Below are 24,845 nucleotides of genomic sequence, written 5' to 3' on the forward strand. Positions count from 1 at the left end.
CTCTCTAGTTCTAGACTCCCCCACCCCAGTGAGAAAAACCTTGTCTGTTTACCCTATCCATGCCCCTCTTTCCAATCCCATCTTCCAGCACTTGGCGCATACCCTTGTGTACATTGGCATCACAAGCGAACATCTAAATACTTATTTAATGTTATGAGGGTTTCTGCATATACAATCCTTATCGGTAGTGAGTTCTAGATTCCACCATCCTCTGGATGAAGAAAACATTTCTCATATACCCTCTAAACCACCTCCCAACTTACCTTAAATCGATGCCTCTGGCCACTGATCAAGAGGATGAGGGATCAGCCACAAGACATCTCGCCATATTTTATTAAACATCCCCCATTGATGAACTAACACACCTCAAGGGCAATAATCCTGTCCAATTCTGGCCCCAGTTTATCATGCATCAATCCCAGGACAACTCACCACTCAGCAAATATCCACCAAAAGACCAGCATATTTGCCACCCCTGCCGTCTTTAAAATGTCACTGCACACCCAGAGAAGAATTGGCAATTAGCCATTATCCATCACCAATAACATAATGGCACAGTACCTGCAAAGTCATGCAAGGTTAATACTCCATCTCACACACAACCCATCATCACAGTTTACTTACAAGGTTATGCAGGGTACCTGTCCTTATAAACATCCCCTATAAACATCCTCTCAAGGTCACTGCTACTCTGTGTCCAATGCCCACTAGATCCGCAGCTTGTCATTGTACAGAGTGGACCATCTCATGTAAAAAAAATCAATCAGGCAGTTCTAAATAAGAGGTTTTATTTGCAGCCACCAGAAGGGTAACACTAAGAAAACCAATAAAGGCTTCAGTTTGCCCCCAGAATGCTACCAAATGCCGGCATCATGACCAATGACTATTAAATAATTGTCCACTGCACCCTACTTTTTTCTCCTCAAATTAGGTGTCAACCAAATCCTGTCTGGTTTACAGCCAAGCTCTATATTTTCCTTCTCCTGGGATGCTTTTACTGTTCCCCAGGTTCCTCAGCATCGATTACTGAACCTTGTTGCCTGCTCCAATTGTGCAGACCATAATGCACCAGAATAAGGTGGCACGCTGTGACTGGCCCAACTGGAAAGCCTCCCCAGTTCAATCCAAGTAATGGAATGCATCTTCAGCAGCCCCACCATCTGGACCACCACAGCCTCGATCACATCATTTATTAAGTGATTGCCATGAACTTCTGCATCATTGAAATGCCAAGGTGATGACATTTGCAGCACCAATGTCACAAGTCACCATTGACCAACATTTGAATCCTCTGCACTTTCACCCTGTATTGCAAATAATCAAATAAATGATTGGAAATTAAATGTAGATGAGAGTTTGCAAGTGCCTGCTTCATTATTGCTGCTGCAATGTTCTAGCATCCAAAACATAGATCCTATGCTTTTGCCCATCAAACTGACACTGGCTTCACCAACCCTGGGTGTTGTCTGACCCATTTTCCAGTTGCAGTTAGTATCTAGAGAATGCCAAGTGATGACAGGGAATCCAGCTTCCAGACAATCCATCAACAATGAGGCTCTGCCTGATCACCATATGCACTCCCAGAGCTTCCAAGTCCACCCTTACTTTGCACTACACCAACAGCCCATTGCCCCCCACATTGAACTTTACATCCACATGTCCTCTGTGCTACTGGGGCCCTGACTATACACCTTACTTATTCCCATCCAGGACCTGTACACTCCCTCCATGGGGACCACATTACCAATAACCTTGCCTCATCTAGCCAATCATGCCTTCCAATGCTATTCTGCATACGCTCCTTAAATCTCAGCTTTCCCCATCTTGCCACGGTCCTTGTCCCCACTTCATTACATTCCTCTGCTTTGACCCTTGCCTTGACTGGCCCATCCCCACATTCTTTCTTTGTATCTAAAGCCCTCTCTTCCACCTTCTTCAAAAATCAACACACTGACCCACTGGACTGCATTCACCCCAGCCTTCTCTGACCAATGATACACAACTCCCCTGACCGCTGTGTTTGCAACTCCCCGACTGATGACACTCTATTCCCCCGCCTGCTTGTGATGGCTCTACAGAACTGACCATTACCCACTTCCCATACTGTAATCTTTTATATCCATTTGCAATGACTGGCCCATGCAGATGATGTATCATGACCAAGTTTGTGGACTGTGTGCCTGTGACTGAAATTACAGGGACCTCCTGACCTGCAGGGGGCCTCGTGACTGGATTGATAAATAGCCTGCACCTACTTTCCAAATTGGTTGAATAAATGTGCGATGTGATGGCCATGCAGCTGGCATGTTGTCTATGTCAGATTGACAGCTCTGTGTCCCATACAGCAACATGTCCTCCCTTTCCCACCCCTATCTGCCAGGACAGATTCCTAATGAGAAGCATGACAAACAGTCTGTCTGTACAAAAGAGTTCATTAATCCGGCAGCACTGAGCTTTGAGGTTGTGGCTGAAACACCAATACACTGAAAGTTATTACAGAGCAAGGGAAGGCAAGGCAGGACATGGATGCTGCCAGCATACAGGAAAGGAGCTAGGAAAGCAAGAAAGAAGCCCTGAAATGCATCTTGATCTAACTGAGTAACCTGTCCCACGAATAAAGAGTCCTTGTTAGCAATATTTCAAAGTTAGTTGCCATTGTGTCTTTCAAGGCAAGTCTGTGCATCGTAAGTAGCCTGCAAGTGGATCAGAGAGGTGTCATGAGGATCCTGAGGGTTTGGCAAATGACTGCTTGGAGTTGTTAAGGCTCCATTGGTGGAAATGAAAATTTTCTGCATACAACCCACTCCTCTTGAAAACAATTACATTTAAAATGCTTTCACAATAAATACAGAGATGGTTAATTATCCTCATCAAACACAAAAGTGTGCCACATCATTATGCGGGAAAAAGGTGACCATAAAGATCAAAACCATTTTCCAAGAAATTTAACAATTTTGTTCCAGTATAGGCTTACCAGAAGAATATGGGTATAGTGCTCATCTAACAGAGAGTTTTCTCGAAACTTGAAGTAAAAATAAAGTCAAATGCAAGACATTTGAACAACTGTTCAGCTCTTTGAAACAAGAGCATCAAGGTGCAGATTGATGCAGAGCAAACTTTGAAGTTGGCACCGAAGACATTGATACATTTGCACTAAGTAAAAAAAAGAGTTCCACTGAAATGTAGACAAAGTTAATATGTCTGATTGTTGACATACACATGTTGGAATGCACATTGGATTCTTGGATTTCATTTTTTGCATGCTTTAAATATCAAAATCTTAAAAGTTTGCATCTATTTGTAGAGAAAAAAGCAAACCATAATGAATGGAAATATAAGCTACTTGGATAAAGTGCTTTAAATGCAGGCCTGAAAACCGATTTGAGGAACTCACTCGACCTGTGAATGATCTTGAGAGACAGCAGTCGTACCCCTATGCTCATTCACTTTGCTCAGGGCTCCATTGAAATACAGAGCTGCACTTCTGTACTGACACTTATTTTGTTAAGGAAAACTTGCCATCTTTCTACAGGAGCATAGAACTGCTCTCTCACGAGAGGTGATGATTTAATCTGATCTGAGGACCTACATTCCTCAGTCCAGGGGAAAGGTTGAGAAGGAGATTTCTCCATGATAATCTTATTTTGTAATAGAGAACCATCAAAGGAAGGGAACCTCGACTCCTTTTCACAGCGGTCGGCTGCTGCCATCCTGAATTTTAAAGATTCTGGCACTAAGGGTGCAAGGTTAGTAGAGTGCCAACTGGGCAGGATGCCAGGCAACAAGGTGCCAGCTGGGCAAGGTGCCAGTTAGGAATTGGTAAATGGTCAATTGTGGAATGCCAGGTGAGATGTGAGGAGGGTGCTAGGTGGACAGGGTGCCAGGTTGGTAGCGTGTCTTTTGGCAGGGTGCCACAATGGAGGGGTTGGGTGCTGGTGTAGAATATCAGATGAGTGGCAGAGTCAGGCACAATGTAAATGTGGTGTCATCTCAGGTTCAGGTAGGGTGCCATGTGCATAGGATGCCAGAGTACAAGGTGACAATGTGGGTGATGCTGTGCATAGCGTAGTTCTCCGTAGGTGGGAGAAATTGTCCCCTCTGGCAGGAGGGGGTGAATCGGCTTAGTCCTAGCAGGGTGGGGATGGTGGGGGTCACGTTGGGTGATGTCACATCAGATCTGGGTATGTACCTAATAGTCTAATTTGACCTGAGTATCTGTTTTATTTAATTTCATTAGAACCTTCCAAAGTCTCTAATTTGAATGGAGACTTTGGTGGGTTCCAGGCAAAGAGAAATTGCACAGTGGAAAATTCAATTTCCCAGGCAATTCCTTTGGAGTCTGCCATGCTGAGAATTTTGCAAGGTCCCCAATCACAACTGCCATCTATCCTGGAATAGCAATTCCATCAAAGAATCCAGGCCTAGATGTCTGCAATGCCACTCAATATTTCCAGCCTAGAATGGGAAGAATGGAAACTGTGGAATTTCATTGCGCCAGGTAAGAAATTGTTTATGGAGCTTTTTTAAAATTTCAGCTATTTATAATTTTTTTTTGCTTTCCTCTCTCTCAGAAACCTAATCTTTACTTCCCTAACTTTTACCTTTATCTCAGCACCTTATTCAACTCTAATTCATGTAATTTCCTTCTCTGTGGTTCCTCGGTTTCTTTCCCAATCCATAAGTCTCATAGCTTTGACATTATCATATCAAAAACAGGATAAGAACAAACCGGAAGGCTCTGTTTCTGAATGCATGTAGTATTCAAACCAAAACAGATGAACTAAGAGAGCAGATAGAAATAATTTTATATGATCTGATAGCAGTGACACAAACATGGTTGCAGAGTGGCATAGGTTGAAACCTATATATTAAAGGCACTGGACACTTAGATAGGACAGGAAGCTGGGATAAGATGGGATGTGGCTAGATTAATTAATGATTCGAGAGGGATGACCAAAGTTCAGGGAACTAGAGTGTAGAAATAGTTTGGGTAATGATAAGAAATGATAAAGGCAAGAAATCATTTATGAGATTGGTGTGCAAATTCTTGAAACAGTGGCTGATGAGAGCTGTGTGCAGCAGAGCATTATGGAGTGCAGAATAGTTGCTGGTCATCGTGCCAGCATTTGATTTGCATTGTGGGGGTGAACTTCAGCCTCTATTTGTTTTGTTTGTGTTCACGTTTTCCGGCTGAATACAAAAACTCATCTTTTGAATCATCTGAATATGAATATGCTGCTGAATTGGAGAAAATTTTAAATTAAATGGGCAAAGACAAGATGTGGTTTACATTGGACCTTTGGAGCAGAGCAGCAGTGACCTAGATAGGATGTTTTGATGGAATGTATTTAAGGACAGGTAAACTGTATGGCCTGATCATTAAATGAGAGAATGAGTTTGCATAAGTGAGGAAGTATCAGCCATGCCAGCTATTTGGCATGAGCAGAGTGGCTTCATTGTTGTTGTACCATTACATTGCCAGTGAGGGGCACATCTGGAATTTCAATACTTGTCTGGGTGCACAATTACCTCTTAAAGATGGTGCAAGTGTAAGGGTGGTTTTCTTTGGATAAATATTCCTGTGAGTGGCAAGTTCATCTAACAGCAGCACAAGGAAAGATGGTGTTAGAACCAGGTGAGCATAGTGTTTTAGGGGTGGGGTAGTAATTAATTAGCCGCATTTGATAAGATATGGCAAGAAACTGTCCTAAAGACTTGAGAAACTGAGGCAGCAAAATAAAAGGGAGATTCAGCCTGTAGTTTTCTATAGTTAAAGTGTACACAACAAAATTGCACTTGAACTTCAAGTTGCAGTAAAAACCTCTCCTCAAGACATTTCAGCTCTGTAGCAATGTCCAACTTCTACTTTCCAGTTTGTAACCTGATAAGAAAAATATGTGATTCCTTAGAATGCAGGTACAGCAAGCCAATAGAATGTTATTGTTTATAGTTTATTGTAAGGTGTATAGAATACAAAAGTAGAGAAGTTATGCTTCAGTTATAATTGGGCATCAGTGGAACCATGTCTGGAGTACTGTGCACAGCATTGGCTACTTATTCAAGGAAGAAGCTAAATTCAATGGACACAGTTCAGAGAATGTTTAGCAGACTAACATGCAATGGGTGGGTTATCTGATGAGGAAGGGTTGGACTGGTTTCAAAAAGTTTAGAATAGAGTAGAAAAGCAAGAGAGACATGATTAAAACATAAAAGACCTGAAGGGTCTTGATGTTGTCCATGTGAAAAGGATGTGTCGTCTTATGGAAGAATCTAGAACTAGGTGTCACTGTTTCAGAATAAGACAAACGTGAGGATAAATATTTTCTCATAGTGTCATAAATCTCCCTCAAAAAAGCAGTACTCATCTTTTTAAAGCAAAATTAGGTCAATCCTTGATAAGCAAGGGGTGAAAGGTTACCATTAGTAGGTGGGAATATGGAGTAATCACATCAACCATAATCTCACTGAATGGCAGAGCAAGCTCAAAGAACCAAATAGTTTACTTCAAATTCTAATCTGTATGTTCGGATGATGCTGCTGAATTGGAGAAAATTTTAAATTAAATCGGAGTAAATGCAGTGAACTGGTTGGAATCATTGAGACTAATTGAAACTGGGCAGGTAATCACACTGGGACAGGAAGAAGTCTTTATGTGGCCTAGTCAATGAGAGACAACTTGGGAAGCCACAAATCAATCAATAATCATGCACCCAATTAGTCAATCCAAATCCACAAACAGATTGCACAAGTTCTCTTTCGAAAATGTATTCTACATTTAAATGCTTGAGGGAAAAAAAGAGTCAAAAGTAGAAAAGATAAAAATATAAGGGAAATATAACAAAGTAAAATTGCAGTCAAGGAAATCCAAAAAGACACAAATTAATAACTGGCATACAGGTGTCTGGAATAAATATGGGATCTTAACCATATCTTGTCAGTAACGGTAACCCAATGGCAATTTTTGCAGAATTGTCCAATCAGTGGCAAAATGGCAGATTCAAATCCCAAGATGCCTGGTAAACTGTTGAACAAAAAGTAAACCTTCTAGAGTTGAAGAGGCTGCAGTATGTTATTTGAACTGAGGAAGAGAGATGATTTCTTCCTTTTGAGATGTGCTCCTTGTGAATTTTACAATAATGGAGAACAGAAATGGCCACAGAGGGGGACTACATCCATAAACTGTAGCTAGATAAACATGGTGATAACAGGGTATGGTGCATTCCTGGGATCCTAAATTTCTGGACACTTTGAGTCCAATTGTCTCCATGTTGCTAGTAAACCACCTCCAAGTATCCTGATAGTGCGAGTCGTGGTGGCTGTTCTGCAGGCTTACTGGAAGATTCTAATTGGTCTCTGATCAATGACCTTAATTAGTAATTCAGTTGAAATAACAAGCTACTTACAGCTTACGCCCAGGTAGGTATTCTGCCTTTGATTCACGCTTGGGGATGATTCCAGGGAGTTGAAACATAATGGAAAACTACCATGCTATCTTGAGTCAAGACATTTTGCTCCTGCACCCTTCTGTTCCCAGCCTAAACCTCTTCTTGAAAAGTTTGCCTCAGAATGTATTTATGAAACAAATTTTGAAAGCTAGAACATGCCATTAGTGTCTTCTTTAAATAAATCAGAGATGTGCCTTGACTTCAATATAATTAATTTGATGTAAATTTGGTGGTTTTGACCTTGCTCACAAATATTTTATGCAATAACGTGCCTAACAAAATGAGCATGAGGACCAGATAATTGCACTCTCGGAATGAACAAGACTTTGAGCTAACACCAATTCATCCAATTTCCAGAAGGATTCTTATGACTTAGCAACTTAGTTGTATCATGCCCAAAACAGTAGAGCTTAAAGCATGATGCAAGCAGCATTTTTCTTATTGTGTTTGCAAAGAAACACTGTTTCATAATATTAAGATGAAAAGTAACCTTTTAAAAATATTACCTTCCGTTTGTTTGACCTGATGTTACTATCACCAAATGAATCTAAGTTGTGATTTGTAGGTTAGTATGAAAATTATATCTTCATATTGAAAGTAAAGTTGGAAAGTGTTTGTTCCCAAATTTTACGAAAGAGAATGAATTTGTTGCTAAATTGTGTTCTGATTTAACTGCACCTTCTAATTCACTTACACTGGTTCACATGGACACATAAGTATCACAAGGACAATGCACTGAAGGAGAATGCATGTCATGCAATTATTTATTGGAATTCAGTTATAATAAATTCAGACACATGGTCACTGATATTTAACATAACGCCAATAGAGTGAGGATGGGTTACAGTGGAAATTCAAGTAATATCGACACTGGTCATTGTCAGGTGCAAAGGGTTGTACTGGAAGGCTGCAGCCAGAGAGTGAAGGGTGAGAGAAATTGTTGTCATTGTTACTGGGTGGGAGGAATCTGAAAGTTATACTGGATTAGTGGTGCTGGAAGGGCACAGCAATTCAGACAGCATCCAACGAGCAGCGAAATCGACATTTCGAGCAAAAGCCCTTCATCAGGAATAAAACTTTTGCCCGAAACATCGATTTCGCTGCTCGTTGGATGCTGCCTGAACTGCTGTGCTCTTCCAGCACCACTAATCCAGTATTTGGTTTCCAGCATCTGCAGTTATTTTTACCTCAGAATCTGAAAGTTGACTAGGGAAGTTGTAAGTGGAATGGGTGGAGGTGAAGATTGCATTGGCTTTAAGATTTGGGGGCACTTTGATTTTGGGAAGGCAATCTATCATCGGTGAAGAGGTTCCTGAGAGTGTTTTGAGGCTTGCTTCTCCTGGCCTACACCCAGTGTTGGAAAGGTACTAACCTATTGAAACCAGGAAATACTGATCTGGTATTTTGAAATCTAAAAATCTGTTAAGAATTGAGGCACACTGCTTTGTTAGTATATTCAAATAATATTTGATTTGATTTATTATTGTCAGATGTACTGAGATACAGTGAAAAGTATTGTTTTGCATGCTATCTAGACAATTCATACCTTACCTAAGTGCATCAGAATAATAGAACAGCCTGCAGAATATAGTGTAACGGCTGCAAAGAAGATATAGAGAAGATCAACTCTAATATGTGTGAGGTCCATCCTGAAATCACCGGAGATGGAGATGGAGAGGTCCAGGACGGGGAGGTAGGTGTCTGAGATGGTCCAGGGAAGAAGCTATTTTTCAATCGGCTGGTAGCATTTTCAAAATCTTGTATCTTCTACCTGATGGAAGAGGGTGGACGAGAGTATAACTTGGGTGGGAGAGGTGTTTGATTATGTTGACTGCTTTCTTGAGCTGGAAGTGTATATGGAGTCAATGAAAGGAAGGCTAGTTTTTGTGATGGACTGGTCTGAAATTACAACTTTCTATAGTTTCTTGCAGTCTTGGGCAGAGCAGTTGCCAAGTCAAGCTGTGATATGTCCTGATAGGATGCTCTCTATGGTGCACCTATAAAAATTAGTAAGCTTCATTATGGGCATGTTGAATTTCCTTAGCTTTCTGAAGAAGTAGAAGTTTTACTCTGCTGCCTTAACTGTAGCATCAATGGTAATACTTACTCGTTGGAATTTGAAGCTCTCAACCACCTCCATCTCAGCACTGATACAAACAGAGACATGTCCTCCATTCCACCTCCTGAAGTCGATGACCAGCTCCTTTGTTTTGTTGACAATGGGGGTGAGATTGTTGTCTTTACACTATGCCGCTAAGCTGTCTATCTCTCTATCACCCAACTCCATTTCCGTCCCACTCTCTGATAGCTTTCCAAGATGGTGGCTGAGTTTTTTTCTCTACTTACCTTCTGGAGGGAACTCAGATGTGGAGGCTCTGGCAGCGGCAATAGCAGTGGCTGGGGACCTGGAGCACGGACTACGCAGTCGGTGACATAGCAGCTTCTCCAAGGTGGAAATGGGTGGGGTTCCTGAGTGGTACCAGAGCAGGACTCTAGCAGTCTGCAGCAAGGTTGCCGGTAATGCTGGATGGTGGTCAGCTGTGAGATGGCAGCACGGGCATCAACAGATAGAGTGCAGCATGGAGGAGACGTCTTCCCTCGTAGAGAGCACGAGGTTGAGCCTAGCATGTGGGAGAGATCGATCCCTGGTGGGGAGTACAAGCCCTCATTGGGAAAGCTCAGTGTGGAGGACTGCTGGCCCATGGTTAAAGAAGGGCCCTAATTTTGTAACGTTTAACTTTATTTCTTTATTTACCACTCCTTACTGAGAAAAACTGTAATGTTGAACATTCAAGTTGTAAAACTTATGCTCACACCTCTCCCTTACCTCCATCCAAGGCCCCAAAGGATCTTTTCACATCTGGCAGAGATTTTCCTGCACATCCACCCACCTCATCTACTGTGTCCATTGCTCTCAATGGGGTCTCCTCTACATCAGGGACACAGGATGCCAACTCGCGGAGCATTTCAGCGAACATTTCTCAGATACATGCACCAAACAACCCTGTGGCCAACCACTTTAACTCCCCCTCCCACTCGCCCAAGGATGTGTAAGTCCTGGGTGTCCTCTACCACCATATCCAAACCACACAACTAGAGCAAGAACGCCTCATCTTCCACCTCAGAACCCTTAAACCACACAGCTTCAACATCGACTTCACTAGTTTTCAAATCTCCCCTCCACCACCTCATCCAAGATCTAACCCTTCAACTTAGCACCACTGTTTTGACCTGTTCTACCTGTCCATCTCTCTTCCCACCAATCTGCTCCACCATCCCCACTGACCCGCCACAATTACCCTCCATCTGCATCTATCTTTTGCCTTCCCAGATACCTCGCCCCCACCCCCACCTATTTATCTCTCAGCCGCCTACCCCACCCACCAACATTCCTGATGAAGGCCTTATGCCCAAAGCATTAACTTTGCTGCTCCTTGGATGCTGCCTGACCTGCTGTGCTTTTCCAGCACCACACTTTTTGACTGCTGTATTCCTGTAGTTGAGTTCGAATGACAATAAAACCTAATTCTAATTCATTCCTGTACACTGTCTTGTCATTGTTTGAGATCTGACCCACTACAGTGGTGTCATCAGCAAATATGTAAATGGAGTTAGAGCTGAATTTGGCCACATAATCATGAGTGTATAAGGAGTATAGTAAGGGGCTGATAATGCAGCCTTGTAGAGCACCAGTGTTGAGGATTATTGAGAAGGAGTTGTTGTCACCCATCCTTACTGATTGCGGTCTGCGGGTCAGGAAGTGAATGATCCAGTTGTAGAGGGGGGAACAGATTGCTATGTCTGGGAGTTTGGATATGAATTTGTTGGACTTATGGTGATGAATGTGGAACTAATGATAATAAATAGGAGTCTAACGCAGGTGTCCATGTTATCCAGTTATGCCAGGGATGAGTATAGAGCCAGGGAGGTGGTGTCTGCTGTGGACCTACTGTGACAGTCGGTGAATTGGAGTGGATCAAGGCAATCAGGGAGACTGGAGTTATTGTGTGCCATTACTATCCTCACAATGCACTCATAATGATGGGATGTCAGAGCCACCAGACGGTGGTGATTAAGGCATGTTGCCTGAATTTTCCTTGGCACCAGGATGATAGTCATCTTCTTGAAGCAGGTGGGAACAGTTCAGCATCCTTACACTCATTTAGTCACCCATCATACAAATAATTTCCAATGAAACTGAAAGTGAATTTGCCGGAGGTAGATTGGGAGCTGCATTGTGGATTTTTGAAAATTTATCCCACCGTTTTGCTTGAAAAATATAAAAACATGCCCACTGCTTTTGTCATTTTCCAAAAACACACTGCTAAAATGTAATATGGTAGGATTGTTATGTTAATCATGGTCCTAGAGAAACACTAGGTCATTAATGTCTTTCAAGAAAGGAAATGTGTAATGCTTGCATGGAATTATCAACATGTATTTTGACTCCATCACTGTGTCGCTGCTTATTAATAGCCTTAGGACATGCAGGGATGATAATAACTACTGTTTTTCCAGTTAAAGAACATTAAAAACTCGAGGTTCTGCAAGTCTGATTTGTAAAATACTTGCAGTGCAGATCAATTCAATTCAAATACCTATGTTTTAATCACTAAAGGACTACATTGAAGAAAATTATACTTCATTCATGGTCATACTGTGAACATCTATTCACATCCATTATCTGAGTCACTTCCAAAAGTTGGTGATAATAAAATTCAGTTAAAGCTGGTTAAGCAAACTGTAGTTACCTTACTCAGCTAGACCTCCAACAAGCTTGTAATTATCATACTGTATATCTGTTTCTACGGCAAATTGATTTTGTTCAATCCTACACACCACTGCTATAAATAGACAATTAGCTCTTAACTTAGCCAACAGGAGGTGTGTCTTAAAGTAGTTTGGATATCCCAGTGCAGCTATTTGAAACTGCGCTTAACCAAGATACAACTTTGTTGAATCCCTGGATTGTATTTTCAGCCAGCTAGCCAAAAAGATGAAATGAACTGCAACATTTTGTGGTATTTTTCCAAATGTTAAATGATAGCATACCAATTAACATGTGTAATCAAAGTTAAGTGAGAGAAAAGTCAATGCCATATATTGAAAAGATATATTTACAATTTTCCGCAAGTATCAAAGCACACTTCACATCAATTATTAAGATGTTTGAAAAAACAGAGTATTCAATCAGATGAAGAATTCTGAATTGCAATGAAATTGGATAAAATCAAAATGCTCTAGATGATAGAAATCTGGAATAAACATAGATAATCATCTAGTGTTAACTGTAGAGAGATGTTAAGATTAGATTAGATTACTTACAGTGTGGAAACAGGCCCTTCGGCCCAACAAGTCCACACCGCCCCGCCGAAGCGTAACCCACCCATACCCCTACATTTACATCTACCCCTTACCTAACACTAGGGGCAATTTAGCATGACCAATTCACCTGACCTGCACATCTTTGGACTGTGGGACCCGGAGGAAACCCACGCAGACACGGGGAGAATGTGCAAACTCCACACAGTCAATCGCCTGAGGCGGGAATTGAACCCGGGTCTCTGGCGCTGTGAGGCAGCAGTGCTAACCACTGTGCCACCGTGCCACCCACAACATTTTGACTCTGATGTAAGTTTTCTTCAGAACTGAAAAGCTTGAGAAAATGATTTTGTTTACAAAGGCAGAGGTTGTAAATTGGGATAATAGAGATATAAATGGCTGTAAATTAAAGTGTGAAAGCGTGAAAATGTGTCTGTTTGGCTGAGAGCAAAGTAAACAAATACACAAGACAGGTCTGTGGGAGGAGAGGAGAAGAATGTAAGAGGACAGATGTCAGGAAGTCAGGCTCTGGAGTTGTGGAATTCAATATTGCATCCTAGTGTCTTGCAGAAAATGTAGCATTGTTCCTCGAGTTTGCGGTGTTCTTCATTGAAATACTGCAGTGGGCCCAGGTCAGAAATGTTAACATGAGAGCAAGGTGGTTTATTAAAATGACAAGCAACTGGAAGGTCAGGGTCATCCAAATATAGACAGAGCAGAGGTGTTCCATTAAGTAGTTACCCAGTCTTCACTTGGTCTTGCCAATATAATTATATTGTGAGCAGTGAATACAGTAGACCTGATTGAACAAAGTACAAGTAAAATGTTGCTTTACTAGGAGGTCTGTTTGGAGCTGTGGATAGTGAGGAGAGGAGATGAGTCAAAAAGTGTATAGGAAAGTGCCATGGGAGAATGATGAAGTGTTAGCTATGGATGAGTGGACCAAAGAGTCACAGAGGGAACAATTCCTGTTGTTGACAATGCTGACATTGGAGTGGAGGGAAGAGACGTATGGTGGTGGGATCCTGTTGGAGGTGACAGAAATGGCAGAGGATGATCCTTCAGTAATGTCTAGTGGGCTGGTGAATAAGATTAAGGGAACCCTACCATATTTCTGTGAAGGTGAGCAAGGGTGAGGGCAAAAGTGTGGGAAATAAGACACAGCTTAGTATCCTACCAAACAAAATAGGGGAGAACCCTTGGGTGAGGAAAAATGTCATGACAGAAGCATGTCAGTGGAAGGTAGCATCATCAAATCAGATGGGACACAGATGAAGAAACTGAGGGAAGAGTCCAGAAACCTTGCAGGGAGTAGAGTGAGAGGAAGTGTAGTGGAGGTAACTGTAGGAGTTGGTGGGTTTCTAATATATATTGGTGGACAGTCTATCTTCAGACATGGAAATTGAGAAACAAGGAAGGAGAACAAAGAGTCAATGACGAATAAGGTGAGAGCCAGAGAAAGAATAAAACAAACATTTTCAAACCTCTTTCAGTTCTGAAGAAAAGACATATCAGACTTGAAATGTTAACTTTATTTTTCTCTCCACAGATGCTGCCAGACTTGCTGAGTTTCTCCAGCATTCCCTGTGCTTGGTTATTGTACACATTCTATCAATCCATAACTGCTGATTGGTTCAAGACTAAAATCACCACAATGAAATCTGTTCTTGAAGACAAGTGGTCTGCTATCATTACTTACAGCAGAGATTTGATCACCTGACGATAACTGTGTGATTTAATTGAATCTATTTTGTTTACACTTTGCACTGTGTGTTGGATTTAATTTAAGATTGTGTCAGTCATAATTCTTGATAACAAAATCTAAAGAGGTGAAGTCATTTATAATCTTCTAAGGAAATAATGTAATGCCATTGCTGACATCTTGGAAAATCAGACAGCAAATGCATGTCTTCTTTAACATTCCTACATAGAGTTGTCTCACATCACGAGCGTAGCTTCTGGAAGTAGGATATGTAGTACGTATTTAAAAAACAAATTAAGGACTGGCACCCAGGAGTCAGGAACAAACGTAGTTACTGATACACTATAAGGAACAGTAACCTAAAGACAATATTTTCAGGATTGGTCAATTAGTGTATGTCCAAAGTTCAACCAAAGGTGGTCTGTCAAATCCATCAGACAAAAAGAAGTCTCTCCAGAGTTGAAATAAATAGAGCCTGTGCTTACAGCAAAGGCAGGGAAGATCCTTTCCAGTTGCAAATTGGAGAAATTGGTCGAGCATAATGCTCAACTGAAACACCAGAGAAATCCTGTCATGTCAGAGCTGGTTGTTGAACAGTGGCAGCGTTCCTACCTTTGAGTCAGGAGCCCCGGGTTCAAGTCTGACCTGCTCCAGGGGTATATTGACAGGTTGACTTAAAAACGATACCTAAAGGAGCTTAGCAGAGCAATTGGCTCACTTCCCATGGACTGAGCTCCAAGTGCTGATGGTATACCACCTGAACCCACTAACTGTGGGAAGCGGGTACTCCCGTAGCATCTGCATGAACTTCTTTGTGTCTGTCGGAGAGAGGTCTCCGCTTCGGAATGTGCATGATGCAACTATTGTGATCCTATACAAAAACGGGAGTGACCACAACAATTAATACAACTATTGAGGCAACACCAGGTGATGCAGAGCACAGATAAAGCCACTACTTCTGAAGAGGTAGAAATCTGGCGCTGGCCACATTCTAGTTGTGACTGAATTAGATCTTACGTATAACCTGATGCAAATAGTGTAACCTGTGTAACATACGACAAAAGAAGCCGTTAAGGAATCTTATGTACAAAGTTTGGTTGTGGTGCTTGGATTCAGAAGCTTTTAAAAACATAAATTGCTGAAAAATCGCAAAAGGTCTGGCAGCATCAGGGGACAGAGAAACAAAGCTAACATTTCGAATCTAATGTGATTCTTCTTCGGCTCGTTTATTTCAGATCTCCAGCATCGGCAGTGTTTTGCTTTTATTAAAGATATGTAGCAGTCAGCTCTACTTGCGCGCCAAACAACAGCCCCAGCTGTGACATCTTCATTGGAGAACGGCCAATAGCAACAACGAACAAAAGATGTCTTTCCTTCTGGCATACTTTTTTTGTAAGATTTATTTTCTGAGTATTATTGGGACACCTGAAATACAAATTGGCTGCTTATACCCTGACATCTGGTTTGGGTTGGGAGAAAGTGAGGACTGCAGATGCTGGAGATCAAAGCTGAAAATGTGTTACTGGAAGAGCGCAGCAGGTCAGGCAGCATCCAAGGGGCAGAAGAATCAACGTTTCAGGCATAAGCCCTTCTTCAGGAATGGGTTCAGGAACCCTTCTGGTTTGGGTTACGCATTAAAAGAATTTAAGAGACTCTACAGTAGGTTCGGGCTTCCTGCACTTTGCTCAGACTTCTAATGACGACCAGCAAGTCATTTGTAATGCACTCTCTTAATATTTATTTAATTCAGACAATTAAACGTTTTAGTATTCACTGGATTATTAATACAACGATTTGCTTGTTTTGTGTTGGTATTCATGTCAATATGCAATTGCATATATGGAATATAAATATCCTTACATGCAGATGCCAACATCAAATTCGGGAAACCTATAATAATCAAGCATGATACCATGTACTTCAACAGAATTTATATTGGGAGATTTGCTGAAATAAATTGATATTCCAGTCATGTCGCACCACAAGCAATTCTACTTCAAAGCCTAATGACAACAACCGTTAGATGTTCCGGGCGAAAAAAGCGTGGGTAGACTACTGAAACTGTTCTCCCTTCCACTTGTTACGTCTATTCCTCATCGTTCTGCGTCTTTTCCAGTTAATGCTCCATTTCAGAATCTTTTAGCATTTTTTTTAGGACTGCACATGGAAACCAAACTACAACCTGGCTCAAGTACTCACGTTGTTCTTATTGCATAGGCATAAATACCACAACCGCTGCTTGCACGCCTTTTTATTTAATAAAAAAAAGTAGGCAACGTTTTATGGAATTAGCAACAAAATATCATCATGTGTCCCATTTTTAACATGTGCCTGAGACAATGAAGGAATTCATTATATTCGAAAATATGTCGATAAAATACTTGGTTTAGATCATTTTTGTACAAATGAAACTGAATGTCCTCGTATTTTCAAATTTGGGACGAAACGCCAGTCATTTAGCGACTTTATTTATCGATCATCTACATTAAAAAATAATTAGTTTGATACACTTTTTAAAAAAATTAAGAACTACTATTGTATTGCTGCAGAACTTCTGCTAAATTCGGACAGCAGCGTACCGCTTTAGAGGTAGATGTCTTCAAAATCATTGCAACATTTATCCCCCATACAGCAGGGCGTTTGCATGTTTCATTCACTGAGATCATGTAGAATAAGACAGGCAAACAAGGAAGGGGCATGGATAGACATAATTATACTTTATTTTCAAAATGTCCCAACATTACTTGTTGCAGCTTTCGACTCCCCCCCCCCCCCCCAGTAAATGAACGATTTGCTGTCAGTGGAACTACTTTGAGAACATTTGATGTTCCTGCTGATTAAGTCTGGTGAACCAGGCTATTTCTGAGAAGTGTGATGATTGGATTTGCTTCGCAAGTCAGAGGAGAAGGAAGCAGCGTGCTGAAGTCGGAGAGCGATGTGCTGTGAATTGCACTCAGCCTCCCTGAGGGTGCTTCTTGCTGCAGCTCCGCTTCTCACTTGCCTTGCATTCAGGGCACGCGATCCGGGAGCGAGTGCACACTCACAGCGCACTCGTGCAACCCGGGTTTAGAGCAGCGAGCACTCGCAATGACACTTGGCGAGCCAAGCTTGGTTCGGCTTTTAGATTGCTCGGCGCTCTCGGAGAGATCCCGGCACAGACAGACCGCACACCGGTACACTCTCCAGCACCGTGCACCCCCACCCCCAACACTGTTCACCTCACACCATTGGCGGATGTCCCGCACCAGGGCCGAGCGGATTGGAGGCCGGTGGCACTGGGCAAGGCTTTGGCTGAGCCCAGCTCGGTGCCTATTGGCTCAATGCTGCCGCCAATCAGGCGTGTTGAGTGGAGGGGGCGGGGTTAGACTTTGGAGGGGGGTGGGATTGCGTGACCTCTGACCTCCTCCCCATCCCTGCCCCCCCCCCCTCCCCCCTACCCTTTCCCTTTCCCTTGCTGCACCCCCCCACCCCCTCCTCCATCCATCCATCCCCCGACAATGAGAGAAGCTGCACCGAGAGCAGCGGCGGAGTAAGAGCGGAATCCCCGTGCACTGCCACACACACACACACACACACATCTGTCTGTCACCATCCCTCCTTCCCTCCCTCCTCCCCCTTGCTTCATCCATCCCCTCTTTACAGACATCACCGACACATTGCAGTTTTCATTCACCCCCCCACCCCCTCCTCCTCCTCCCCCCCCCCTACCCCCACTTGGCCCTATCAGCGCATCTCTCTCTCTTTCTCTCTCTCTCTGAGAGCCCGCAAAACATCAACAATAACACCCTCATTCTCCTCATCTTCATCCTCATCATGATGGCGGCAGCTCCCATCCAGCAGAACGGGACCCACACCGGGCTTCCCATAGACCTGGATCCCCCCGACTCCAGAAAGCGGCCGCTCGAAGCTCCTCCTGAGGCGGGCAACACCAAGAGAACCAACACTGGCGGTGGGTAGCACCATTTCTTCTCCGTAGCTTTGCTTACATATATAGAAATATATAGAAGCCCTTTGAAAATGGCGTCTGTTCTGTTCTGCAAGCCATTAAAAATATATTTTTTGTATTATTTGTGACTTTCTTTCTTCTTCCAATAATTGATCTTGCCTCCCGGGTCTTGGACGGTAGGAATTATTGGCAAGTGCGGCGGGGTGGACTTGAACTGGCCAGAAACTGTTCTAATTTTGAGCTGTGGGATGAGGAGCGGAGCTCACTTTCCAGCGTTTATTACATTTTAATAATAGGTGGTTAGGAAGGACGGGGCATTGCGACTAATGGTCTTTGTGGTTAGCCAAAAGCTTGTGCGTTTGTGTGATTAATCATCATTGTGCATTGTTTTTTTTTGGGGGGGGGGGTGTATATTCTGTTGATCCACAACCTTGATTTGTTTTTGTGTCACTGTCGCGGTGTATTGTCGCCGTTCTTGCTTGTTCGCCTTTTGTTACTGACAGTGTTACCTGACAAGTGTCAGAAAGAAAACAGACATTGACTTTAAGTGAAGTGATCCTTTAATTAATGAGCTTAAAGTGATCACTGTTCTTTAATAACACCGTCTGCGCAAAGCTGGGGATTGTTCTGCGGCGTATCTGTATTGTGCTGTGACTAGTCACTGTTGGGGGAATCGGGCGGACAATCCAAGTTCTGGAGAGAGGGCTGTCATTTTTCTTTCCACACCGAAAGAAGGATCACTGATTCATTCACGTGTAGTTGCTAATTATGTTCGTATCTTGTGTCTAAAAGTAAGCAAATAGTAAGTGATCAATAGAGTTGCAGCGGAGAGTTGTTCTCGATTAAACTGCGTTTATTTATTGACATAGTGCGGTATGTGGAGATATTTAACTACGTTACACGCAAACAGCGCGGTTTTATAGGTCAATTACAAATTCACGATCACCATGGAAACCACGACTGTCATCATCTTCTGATACATTATTCAAAATCCTTCTAAACATGGGTACGCAGAGGCACTCTCTCCCTCTGCATCACAAAATGTCATTTATTTTTGTGGCGTTTGGCATACAGTATCCGTTTCTTTTGTAATGTCCAATAGTTTAGGCAAATTTAATAATGTACTGCATAGTGTTTTTTTAAGGAGCTTTTTCTTGCACGACAACATCTACTGATTAATGATTATTCCATTCTACCAGGGATAGAGTATCGCAGGGGTTTGTGGTGGGTGGATAGGTGAATGGTTGTGGAAGGGATCGTGATTTTTGGTGGGGATCTGTTATTTGCAATAATCTATTCGTTTTCCTTTCGCAGAAGACGGCCAATATTTTTTAAAAGTCCTTATACCTAGCTATGCTGCCGGATCTATTATTGGAAAGGGAGGACAAACCATTGTCCAACTGCAGAAAGAGACTGGTGCCACGATCAAACTGTCCAAATCCAAAGATTTCTACCCAGGTAGGTGACAGCGGGCTCAGACTCACAGCTGAAAGGAAAGGGGAAGGATTCCTTTAAATATTTGGAGGATGCTGTCAATGCAATACAGAGGACGTGTTCAAGATCTTGTTCGGAAAGAGTGACTAATGTATTTGATCGCGCCCACTGTCAGTTTTCAATGTTGTGTGGTCGTGCTTAGAGAATCTTTTGAAAAATATGTTTGTTGCTTTTTTGCTTATTTGCAAATGAACCGCGAAACTGATTTTGTGCTTGAATTGTAGTTATTTTCTCTCTGTAATACAAAGTTGAACGCGAGGCAAGGGAGGGAAAACAGCCAGTCCGTACTTTTGACATAAATATATAATCCATTTTTAAAAATCGCAAGCTATAACAGGGTTATCAGCTGATCTCTGTGATATGATTTTATTGCGCAAACTGTGCGCGAAAAGAACTTTTGTCCTAAACAGGAATTGCTGAAACCAATTTGAGGTTGTCTGCTGATAATTATGATGAATGGGATCGCCAGAGCTCGCGCTTGGCAGGAACCCGGGGCTGGCTGCACTCTTTAGTTTTGTCATTCATTCAGCTTTGGGATGTGACTGACGTGGAACGAGCTAAATTAAAAATCAGTGGCTTGATGACTAAAAAGGTCTTTGAATAAGTAAGCTGCTTTTGGAGAGCTGCTTCGTATCCAATGAGATGAATGGATTCCCTGATCTAACTGGGACAGCTGGTGTAGTGCTGCACCAGAGAATTTGGGCTGTTATTTCTCAGGAAGGAAAGGGGCTTATTTCCCTGCACCTGACCAGCGAGGATTGCGGGACACACTTTCTTAATTTTGAGGGTTTTTGATTTCAAATAGGGAAAGAGCAGTTTTAGGAAAATAAACAGGCTTAGTAAATTCTACTTGTACCCAATCCAGAACAGAGCCATTGACGGCTGCAGTTTGTTCTCAAATCTGAAATTGTAGGTAGTGCGCTGTAGAAAGCCTTCAAGCTTATACGAATTTGATGCGTGCATTATAACGTGAGAGTAATGCTGCGCCTTTGACTATAGTTACTTCATATCTGCGATAAGTTAGATGCGATCAGTGTACCCTTGTAATTTGTTGGAATGCTCCTATTTGACCACCATCGCCTGAATTTTCTGAGATCTTGGCATCCCTCCTCACAGCAGATACCTGTGGTTTCCTTCCAGCCTTCAGGAACCACAAATGCACACAGACAGGAAGACAAACTGTGCGGCCACAAGCATTCTGTGCAACACGTGCAGTAGTGTGTGTACCAGTCTGAATCCGAGTTTATTCCCCATTGAATAATAAAGCCTGCAGCTGTGTGTGTGTGTGTGTGTGTGCGCGTTTTGGAGCGAAATGCCGGCTTTATAATTCAGGTCGTAGATACACAGCTGATAATTTTAATTTGGGGTTTACACAATCATTTCTCACTCGCTATGTAATGGGAAAGGTATCGTTCTGCCTCCATGCACAAAGTACATATTGTCTCATTGAAGGATTCAGTACAGCATCCTTATTGCTATACTTTCAATTACATTTGCAGTATGCTTCCAGCTTGTTCTCTGATATTGGTTGAATTTCGTTGCCACGTTAAAACAAAATGTCAGCATTCAATTTCTGCACTGTGGACTATTGAAATATTTGAATGTTTAACAGCATCACCAAAAATAATTTGATTTTAAAACAGGCTGATGTTTAATGAGCTTTCATGACTCATGTTTCTCCTCCTTTGGGGTGTACCTTTCCTAGTTGAGATTTCTCCCTATGTTGCATGTTGTACTAAAAAAATAGCGTAACCAGAAACAATTTCTAATAACTACTGCCCAGTGTAGAATTGCTACTCATTTTATAGTGATGTATTTGGCAAAATATAATGTCCATGTGGGTGCTTTGGTTATCAGCGATGGCTCCCACTGAAATACATGTGTACTTTTGAAACAATTCATCTTGTTCTATTTTTAACTATGAAAATTCGTGTGTTGATTTCTGGTGTGCTTTTTAAAGTAGATAGTTTTGGTGTCATACAACATGAAATAACTGAGCCATTGAAATATTTCTTAATTGCAACAGTATTACAGGATGATGAACTGCAAGCCAAATAATACAGGCTTGTTTGCGAGAACCAGAGCCAGTCATGATATACCTTAATGGGACTGTTGTTGTAAAGGTAGATTTCTCTCTTTGTTGCAATTAGCACATATTATTCAAGAAAATAAAGACTGTAGATAGAAATTGCTGTCTTCCTATTCCATTGAGCATGTAATAAAGGTGTATGCATGTCCATGCCTGCTTTCACCGATCTACTTAGTGTAAGTCCTTAAGTGGATATCATTAAGATCACAGTCTGAACATTTAAAGAAGTATTTAATGGAAAAAAATCATTTCTTGTTTGTTTATTAGATATACATTTTGTGGTTGATATTCTCACAGTAGTGGCACTTGATAAGCTTTCAAGGCAGCTGAAATAACCAAGTGGAGAGCATTATATATATATTTTAAAAATCCCTCTATCAACGTCAAACCTAGCTAGCAATGCTTTCACTACTGTGAAAGAATTTAGAAAGTCTAGTCCTTATCACATTGGTTTTGGAGGTAGTTTGATGTGCACATACTGGCATGTTTCCTGCATTACAGCAGTGACTACACTTCAAATGTGCTTCATTGGCTGTGGAACACTGAGATATCCGGTGGTTGTGAAAAGTGCTATATAAATGCAAGTCTCTTTTATTATTGCTGCATATTGTTCATTGTACTACTGTAAAAAAAGTTTTTAATAGAAGTGCTTTCACAAATTTGAAATAGTGGGCAGACTGTTGGATAATAGTATGATATGAATAACATTTAATTTCATGACTACTAGTTAACTTGAGGTATTCATCAGCTCTTCTGGTCATCCTTAAATATGCACATCGTGCTCTTTGCCACACTGTATTCCATTTTTTTTTCATTTTGTGAGATAATGAAAGTTATGTAAATTCAAAAGTAACCTGAAGAATTTTTTGAAAACCTCGCCACCATTTAAAAAAAAATTACAGTTTGCTGATTGGGTCAAATCCACTTTTTTGATATGCTACAATAATATTGGTTTATTGTTTTAAAAATAGAAAACAGAATTTACCACTTCAATTAATGGCTACACACACCTGAATAACTTTTCTGAGGTGATTAATTTATTTGTTTAAAAAATGCACAGAAAATTTTGTTCCCTTTCTGATTTTGTTTGGAAATATAACCAAAAAACATAGTTATAGTTTGAAGCATGGAACAGTATATAGAAATCTTGTTTTGTCATATGTGACATTGAATTACCTAGCTGACCAAAGTATTGACCTGAAAGGAAAGGATCTATATTGAAATGTAACTGACTCTGTGTGTGCTAGTCTTGACATCTAGTTCATTTTCAATATGTTAACTTCAAGTCATTGAATAATTCTGTCAAAAAAAACTTATTAAAGACATGTAACTGATTTAAACACTTTTTTCATGCAATTATATAATTGTTTTAAAATCCTTTGCATATATATTTCAAAAATATTCCATTTTGATTTTAAAACTTATGGGCTATTATTAACTAAATTTGCCACTCTTTAAAGTGATTTTCCTATACATTCTGATGCAGAAAATTATGATTATACCGTGTTTGTGCGTAACCAAATACTTTATTAATGTATCTCTTTTCTGCTAATGCAAATTATGAGCTGTATGCAATGTTGAAGTCTCTGAGAATTCCAGAAAGATTGATTTTACTTTTTAAAAAAACTTGCCAAAACTATTGTGAATTAATTAATGCCCTTCGTATGTTATATTTCCTGACCCATCTTTCTAACAAAATAGCGTATCAGAAGTACAGATGTTGAATCGCAGAAAATGAACATTTTAAGAGATGCAGAGAATGCCTGCTCAAAATGTTAACAAAGTCCTCAAAATTTTGATAGCTTTGAATTGCAACAGTATTATCACATGTTGAATATATAGATGCTCAAAATATTTTATTGCAACGTAGTCAATGGGATGTCAAAAGATGGTTAAAGAAAAACAAAAGCAATTATATAGAGTTCTGATGTGTGCACATCTTAACTTCTTAAGATTATTCATCCCATTGCCAGCTTACTTGATAAATATCTCAAAGAGCTGCCAACCTTTCAAAATCACAAAAGATTCTTGATATTTAAGTGTTAAAGCACAGCACAAATCGAGATAGTGAGGGGATTTGTTGCCATATAGTAACTTGCCAGCTGCTCATACTGACAATTCTTACAGGGCAGCTGTTGGTCATGTGACTGGTGTAGATGGATTTAAAGAGTTATTTTCTTCTGCACAAAAGATTTTCTTTGTCAGAATTGAGAAATAAAAGACAAAGCATCAGTGCAATATGTGGAGGTTTGGGGTAAAATGCAATGAAAATTACAATGTGACAACTATGGTGGCATTCAGGAACACTAGTAATTCATTAAAGGTGCATGAAAAATGTGTGTTTTAAGCGGGAGATAATTTCCAGAATCAACTATAGTGAATGCATGTGATAAAGTAAAATTGAGTAGCATATAATTTATAGCTCAGAACCTAACATGTATAAAACTTTCAGAATAAAAAAGATTCTAATAATTTAGGTGAAATATCTAGCTATTATGAATTGTGCTTTGGTAGCGAGATAAATGATCAGTTAAAATAAAAAAAAGAGGATTTAATGTGCATTACTTTATTTGCTGTTCAAACAAATAACTATTAATTCAGTAAATGATGCACTTTTAAAATTGCAGCACTGTATTTTATTTTATTCCTCTAAAGATTTTAATTCTATATTAACATGAACACACAGGCAGAATACATTGATTAAAATATCTGTTATTTTAGGTTTGTAGTCCAGACTGCTGAAATATTGAAGTTGGAATAACTGCTATGAGGTTCCTGATATTTTCTGGGATTTCCAAGTCAGGATGAAGAGTTCAGTTTGCAAAATCTGAAAGTCCCCTAGGGGAA

At 40.9% G+C, this 24,845-nt stretch overlaps 1 protein-coding gene across 5 annotated transcripts in view; it reads left to right on the forward strand.

The window, feature by feature from the left end:
* The first annotated feature begins 17,934 nt into the window (after positions 1–17,934).
* The window catches only part of LOC140476423 (RNA-binding protein Nova-1), a 276,484-nt gene continuing 269,573 nt past the window's right edge, over positions 17,935–24,845 (forward strand). For 3 of the 5 annotated variants that reach the window (XM_072569012.1, XM_072569015.1, XM_072569016.1), the window contains exons 1-2: positions 17,937–18,418; positions 19,730–19,873. In XM_072569012.1, the coding sequence (XP_072425113.1) occupies positions 18,283–18,418; positions 19,730–19,873 (280 nt within the window). In that variant the 5' untranslated portion in view covers positions 17,937–18,282. Of the gene's footprint in view, positions 18,419–19,729; positions 19,874–24,845 lie in introns of all 5 variants that reach the window. The other 2 variants (XM_072569013.1, XM_072569011.1) reach the window with 2 other exon arrangements.

The sequence above is a fragment of the Chiloscyllium punctatum genome, chromosome 4, assembly GCF_047496795.1.
Source record: "Chiloscyllium punctatum isolate Juve2018m chromosome 4, sChiPun1.3, whole genome shotgun sequence".
NCBI lineage: Eukaryota > Metazoa > Chordata > Chondrichthyes > Orectolobiformes > Hemiscylliidae > Chiloscyllium > Chiloscyllium punctatum.